The sequence below is a fragment of the Cyprinus carpio genome, chromosome A13, assembly GCF_018340385.1.
Source record: "Cyprinus carpio isolate SPL01 chromosome A13, ASM1834038v1, whole genome shotgun sequence".
In the NCBI taxonomy this organism is placed as follows: domain Eukaryota; kingdom Metazoa; phylum Chordata; class Actinopteri; order Cypriniformes; family Cyprinidae; genus Cyprinus; species Cyprinus carpio.
The window spans coordinates 29,646,709-29,653,934 of record NC_056584.1 but is presented as its reverse complement, the minus strand read 5'-3'; the positions used below and the strand labels follow the sequence as shown (position 1 = coordinate 29,653,934).

General features: G+C 41.1%; 1 protein-coding gene across 1 annotated transcript; it reads right to left on the bottom strand.

The window, feature by feature from the left end:
* Positions 1 to 504: 504 nt before the first annotated feature.
* Positions 505 to 6,638, bottom strand: LOC122147318 (G patch domain-containing protein 8-like). The gene is made up of 6 exons (XM_042769624.1): positions 6,602 to 6,638; positions 6,439 to 6,494; positions 4,968 to 5,041; positions 3,226 to 3,337; positions 1,303 to 3,055; positions 505 to 697 (listed from the first exon to the last, which is right to left on the bottom strand). Exons 1-6 carry the CDS (start codon positions 6,636 to 6,638, stop codon positions 651 to 653), a joined length of 2,079 nt encoding a protein of 692 aa, XP_042625558.1. The 3' UTR covers positions 505 to 650.
* Positions 6,639 to 7,226: the final 588 nt, after the last annotated feature.

The window sequence follows — 7,226 nt, the reverse complement described above, 5'->3', positions numbered from 1 at the left end:
GATGTGTGTACAACAGAATTGAGATAAACTCTTTATAGAACCCAAATAAAACATAGAAAAGACCAGAAAGGAAACTAAATAGAAACAGTACCATCATCATTAGCAAAACTAGAAATCAGAGTTTTGTCATTGGTATGTGTAAGTTGTTCCAGGGACCCATCCAGAGCTCCTCTTCATCAGACAGTGTTTGCTCACATGGAGACTCTACTGACTCTTTAATCTTCCCATTGTCCACTGAGGACTCCTGCTCAAAGCACCCCTTATCCTGCTCCAAACGGGCTTTATCGATGTTGGATTTGGGCCCTATGCTGTTAGGGCCCATTACACTGCACTCTTTGGAGTTAAGGTTGTGATCAGTAACATAGGAATGGGCAGTGGTGGTGCTGATAGTAGGCCCATTGTCTTCTGTTATATTTAAAGGTAAATGCTCTTCATGTGTGACACCTAGCTTATCCAGTTTTTTAAATTGCTTGCCTAACCGTGTTGGTGAGCCCAGTTTTAAGTTGTTGGGGTAAGGGGGCCTTCGTGTTCGGATTATGGTACCATTTTGGGCAAGGTATACCGATCCGTTGATGTTACTGTGGCTGCTGATGTTGGGTATGCGATTGCGCTGGACGTCCGGTCCACTGTCTTCTCCTGTTGAAGTCGTGTCATGCTCTCGGTCCAACACTAGTTTGATTCGCTTCTTTTTGCCAGCCTGGAGATCAGAGAGAAGAATTATTAACACAAATCATCCATCAAAGAAAAAAATCCTCCACTAATTGGGAATGGTAGAGACCAGGGGCCATATTCACAAACAATTTTATCTTATCACCAGGAGTCCTAGCGATGAGTTTCTTAACATTTATTAGCCTTAGCTTTTTGCTTTTTATGAATATGACCACAGTCGTGTGAAATTGCAATCATAATCAAACTGAAGGTTGCGTGCACCCCTAGTAGAGAGAGAAGCAAACTGACAGCACTCACATTAGGGATACTGTTTTTGGAAACAGAAACATGAGATTAATACAAATAAATGTTTTGAAGACACAGTTTACAGTTGGTAATGTAGGTTCACTCAAGAGAAGAAATTTGAGAAGCACACCAGAATAAAAAAAAAGAATATAAATTTACGCCATGCCATTTTCAGCACTTCCATGCAGTTGGATTTGTTCCAAAACACACCAGTATAAGAGAAAAGACAAGTATTAAGTGGGAATCACTTCACTCCATGGCAGAAGTTAGTTAGGTCTTACTTGGTCCCTGTTTAGAAAGCTGTGGAATCTCCTGAGACAGAATCTGCATCTGTTACTTCTGTGGTACCTTCGGTTCCCGACTGCTGTGAGCGACGCCTAGAGCCGCTCTCAGATCCTGAGCCACCGCCAGAGGTTAAGGCATCCTCATCCACCTCTGTGATTGGCGAGAGGCCTCCAAACGTCTCATCTGAACTCTGAACGCTGCTCTCTGCGGCGTATGGTGTGCCTCCACTTTCCGCTGCTGAGATCACACTTGACCTCCGTGATATTGATCCCTCACTCATCTCACTAGCTGACTCTCTGCTCTCTGCCGTTTCATCTTCCTCCTCGTCCTCTTCTTCTTCAGACGCCTCTTCTTCCTCTTCACTTTCCTCATCAATGGTGTCCTGGGAGGATCGGGTAATGATGCTTTTGCGAGAGCGGCGGCTTCCTCCTGCTGATCTGGAGCTTGTGGAGCTTCTCTCACTGCCGGTCACTGAAACGGCATCTGATTCAGTGTCATCTGATGCAGCAGATCCGCTAATTTCTGTCCCGGATGCCTCTTCAGAGCCACTCGCTGATCCTATCTCACCACTGCTTTCCTCACCAGACACTGATGCTTGTGATGAACTTACTGAAGACCCCTTAGAGCTGCCACCTGATTCGCTGCCACTCGGAGGACCACTTGCACTTCCAGAAACACTCCCACTTCTGCTGCTCCGTGTTCCTGCACTCGAACGCTCCGAGGAACCCTTAGTACGGGATGATTTCATTGAAGAGCGAGCAGAAGATGGCTCTGATCCTGACTCTTCCGTCCCTTCAGACCCTTTATCTTCTTCAGATTCTTCCTCGGACTCCTTTTCTGTGGCAGAACTCTTCTCAGCACTGGACTCTTCCTCAGTTCCTGATTTTTCAGTCCCAGAGATTTCTGTTCCTGAGGTCTTTCCAGACCCTGACTCTTCCTGTGAGCCAGATTCCTCCTCTGAACCTGACTCTTTCTCGGTTTCGGATTCTTTCTCAGTTGCTGACTCTGCCTCGGAATCCTTTTCGGTTCCTGACTTCTCAGTCTCCGATTTGGATTTACTCTCTTCATCAGATTCGTCTGGTTCTTCTGGCTCTGATTCAGAATCAACTGTGCTCTCATTGGCATCATCTCTATCCAGATCCACTTTCAAATAATCCTTATCATCAGTGGAGCCTGCTACACTGCTCCTCTCAGATGATTCCTCCTCATCCGAGGCTTTCTTTCGGCTCTCTGCCTCTGATCCACTCCCGCTGGCCTCTGGCTCACTGACACTGATGGACACTTTTGATTTCTTCTCTTCTCTCTCTGACTCGGCTGCAGACTCATCCTTTTCACTTGCAGAACTACGACTGATGGTGCTCTGTGATTTTCTTCTAAGTTGCAGCTTGTTTGCCAGATTAATGCGTTTCAGGACTTTCCCAAGTCGACTCCTGGCAGAGGATGTGCCATCAATGGATGCGACTGGGCTCGCCCCACCCGTCAAGCTCTCTTGACTATCAATACGACGTGCAGATGTCAGCTTGGCATAATCTTTGTCTTTCTTCCCTTTCCCAAACATCATCGGGAAGATCTTGGCCTTCTTCCATGGGGAGGTAGGTTCAGTTTTCTTCCCAGCAGCAAGAAACTTGCTGAGCTTCATGACGGACTTCAACCTCTTTGCAGCTTTGGATTCTTCAGCTTCAGCCTCTGCTGGCTCCTCAGAAGGAACATCTGGCTCTGCCTGTTTAATCTCATCCTCTGGTGGGAAATCCTGGAATCCCACATGCTTTCCACGCCCACGACCTCTCCCTCGCCCACCTCGCCCTCTTCCCCGACCCTGTTGTGACATTATTTCCTTTAAAACTATAATGAAATGGTCAAACCTGATATTAAATGATACATGACACAAAAATAATTTTCTATTGGTGAGGACAAATTTATGAACAAAAAGAATAAATGACTGCACCATTTCCTTCAAGCAGCCTGTGAATGAATGTGTAGGATTACCTCTGGTCCACCATAGTAATATCCTTCATCTTCCATGATGGCCTCTCCATACTCATCATACATGGGTGTAATCAGCCTCCTGCGGCTGCCGTAGGGTGGATAGGGATCATACCTGGCGGTAGGAATGGAAATATTACAACATGTGAACATACCTTAAAACCTATTGTGTGCTAGGTAAAGCTAGGTTTTGAAAAAGTTTGTCTTGACAAATGTTGCTTTTCTCTTTTATTTTTAAATGAAGCCATACAAGTTTATTTGAACTTAAATTGATTTTAATTCTGCTTCCCAACATTCAAATTAGAATAGCAATTCTGCATCTTTTGTGATACCTCAATTCAAATCAAATGCACCTGGAGTTCTGAGCATTTTTGGGGTAAGTCTTCCAACAGGTTTGAAAATAGGTGAGCTTATTGAAGATGGGAAAGCTAAAACAGATGCCTCATAACACTTGCAATCACCATCAGCCCATGTGTAGCTCCACCCACGCAGGACATACAGCCCCTGTGATCCAGGGATTAAAGGCTAAACCCCCATTTAAAGATTCCTAAGCTCTCTAAATAGCCCTGGATCTTCAGCAGGCCGGGTCTCTCTGATAGCAGGTGCAGTTCAGCCTGACAGAAGTGCAACATTTATCTTCCCCACTCTCTCCCTTGATGTCTGTGGAATCAAAGCCACCCTTATTTCTCAAAGGCCTTGACTATGGACAAAGAAACCTTGACATTCAAAAGAATCAGATAAAAATTGGAAGGAATTCTCAAAAAAAAAAAAATTATAAATAATAATTATAAATATTATTGACATAATTTAATCTATCTATGGAGCAAATCCTTTATATATCATCCTTCTAAAAGATACATTCCCTGAGATGTAAACGTACATAGTGCAAAGATGAATAGCTAGATGAACAGGTTTCTTGCATCATATCTTTTTTTTTATATTATGTACTTTAGCATGACTGGAATTCTGAATTGACGATGTGCATCCATTTTAAAATGTTAAATAAGACCTTAAGAAGTCTATCATCAGAGATCTTGTTGTTAAAGCACATCATCTGTTCTGTGGTGCTCACAGCTGACATTCTGAGAACTACGGAGGCCTTTAAGACCATCTGCTGCTCCTCTTGCTACAAAAATTGAATGACTACCGAACATACAGTAATAGAGCATGCCATTACACTTGAGTCTGATCTCTCAAAGTCCTACTAGCAAACATGCAGTTCACGTCTAAATGAATCCACTGAGCTTAGCTAAAGATGGCTATGTGGCAGTGAGGGCACATTAATCTCATCAAAGCTTCCAGCATCTCCTCAGATGGGCTGACGTTAAACCATGCAGTTCAACATTTGCAAGAGCATCTGTCCCGATAGTAAAGCTGTTCAGATGGTACATTATGTGTTAATTTGAGAGTGTTTACACCTCTTTCTCTCGCTTCTGCTGTCTCCTTCTGTTTGCACACAAAAGGTGCTCAAATAGTGCATTGTACTCACTGTTTAGTGGCTCAGGTGTCTTGGCATCATTAATATGATTGTGAAAATTGGAATGGACAATGTAGAGAAATACTGAAGAAGTGACCAAGGATAAGATGATTGAAATTCAAAGGACATGGAAGACAGACAGAAAAAGAGAGCTAAGAGGGCAGAAATAACATACTTCACCTTCAAGAGAGGATGTAAAAACATCTGAAATTCACAAACTCAGTCTGAAACAAAGACACGCTACCCTTGTATATGCTCTGAAACTCACCCTTGATCATAGCTATAGTAGTCTTGGTTATAGTAATCCTGTCCAGGGTCGATACCCGATTCCATGGAGAGAGCCTAAAATGCAAACGTAAAGATGTCAGACTTCATCTTCACACAGGCTACTATAAATAGTCAGGGTTTGGTGCACAATTGATACACTCAATAAAATTTCCAGCACACTGTGTGGTTGTTCACCCATTACTGTAAATTAATTTAAACTGGAAATACAAATGAACATCTAGACTTCCATTCAAAAGTTTGTCATTGGTAAGTGTTTTTTTTTTTGTTTGTTTTTTTGTGGTCTCTTATTCTCACCAAAGATCATTTTATTTGATAAAAAATTACAATTAAGAAATAATATTTGTAATTATGATCCTTTCTAAAGGATCATGTGACTCCAGTATTCAGAGTCACATGATCCTTTAGAAATTCTTTTAATATGCTGATTCGATGCTCAAGAAACATTATTACTGTTGATGTTGCTGTTGTTGTTGTTATTATTATCAATGTTGAAAATTATGTTTTTGTTGTGCTGTTTAATATTTTTGTGGAAACCATGATTTTTTTTTTTTTCAAGATACTTTGATTAATATAAAGTTCAAAAGAACAAAGTTACAGTATCACTGACTGAGTGGACATGAGTGTGAATAAATGATGAAATGTTTTTTGGGTGAACTGTCCCTTTAGAATTATTATTTAGCGATTAAAGCCCCCATGAATTTGCCTGACGAGTGCAGTTTTGTCTCGTTTGACGTATATCCCATTGAAAATTTTGTGTGACCTTAAAGTTAATGTACATCAACTTAAACCACCAAAACTTAAATGTTTGTCATGGGATCTTTAAAAAGAGATATAAAAAACCTTCAGTAACATTAGAAAGATTTGTCAATACACAAGAAGGAAAACTAAGGAAAGGCATGCAGAAAAACAGAGATGCTACCTCAGGCCGGAGCAGAGAGGGTCTTAACAGCTGCTGCTGCTGCTGGCAGAGTCACAAAGAGAAGACGGAGAGGAGAAAAAAGATTTGACACCAAGAGAGAATACATGAGAGGCAGCACAGAATAAAAGGCAAAGACAAAGAGAATAGCAAGAAAAGATGTCGCTGCATACATTTAAAATGAATTATCAGAACATGACAGCAAAAAGATGTGCATTAAAAACAGGAAAGAGGGGGAGAAAAAAACAAGCTCCTGGTGAGGAAGATAATGACAGAGATGCAGATGAGGGAAAATGTTCCATCTAAAGAAGCAGACCCAACTTTAAGAGCTAAAGTGCTTGAAAGGTCAGAAAAGGTCGTGTTTTACAGCATGCATATGCAACCTATATGCATTAACTTTGCAACTTAGACACTGGGGTGACATGTTCTCGCTGCAAAATTATGTGTGCGGGCTGAACTGAGAAAAGACACGACTCTTCAATTTACACTCCTTAATGGGGTGCAAATGTAAGTTTAATGGCAGAGTTTCTTTTACTCCTTTCATCTCATTGAGATTCCAGTGTAAGCCTCTCACAAGGCACCACTGGCAGCCTGAAGTGACAAGGGAACAAGGCAGTCTTACCTTCAACTTATTAAAGGCCTATATATTAAAGGGATAGTTTTACCCAAAAATGAAAATGATGTCATTAATTACTCACCCTCATGTCGTTCCACACCTGTAAGTCCATCATTCATCTTTGGAACACAAATTAAGATTAATTTTTTGATTAAATCCAAGAGCATTTTCTTGAATGTGGTAGTTGTGTTGCTCCTAATGGGTGGAGAAAATGCTCTCGGATTTAACCAAAAATATCTTCATTTGTGTTCTGAAGATGAACATATGACTAACAGGTGTGGAACAACATGAGGGTCAGTAATTAACGAACAAAATAAAAAAGTAATTAAAAAACAAAAATTTTCATTTTTGGGTGAACTACCCCTTTAAACCAACTACATAGAACTGGATATTTAGTCACCATCCAGCTCTAAAAGTCACCATCATGATGCCATAAGGTATTATTCATATCCATGCAGTTTCACAGGTAGTGTATGAGTGACAGAAATAGCGATCAGATCAAAGGAAATGTAAAAAAAAAACTCACCTCTCTGCCAAATCCACGCCTGCTAAGAGACAGAAAAAAAGATGGTAAAGAACGACATGTAGCTGAAAATGTGACATCTGTTGACTAGCTAAGTGATTTTAGACTTGTTCTTGTAGAGTCTGACTCACTTTTATCATACAGAAAGCATTTCAACACTTCGTGTCATCTCTTATCATTGGAC

What these genes read in the sequence shown, in the direction of transcription:
- LOC122147318 (XM_042769624.1), bottom strand. Translation starts at nt 6,638, where the DNA reads ATGAATGATGGACTTACAGGTGTGGAACGACATGAGG. An exon ending in TACTATAGCTATGATCAAGG is followed by an intron (nt 3,338 to 4,967) that starts GTGAGTTTCAGA and finishes TCCTACCGCCAG; the next exon opens with GTATGATCCCTATCCACCCT. An exon ending in ATTACTATGGTGGACCAGAG is followed by an intron (nt 3,056 to 3,225) that starts GTAATCCTACAC and finishes ATGTCACAACAG; the next exon opens with GGTCGGGGAAGAGGGCGAGG.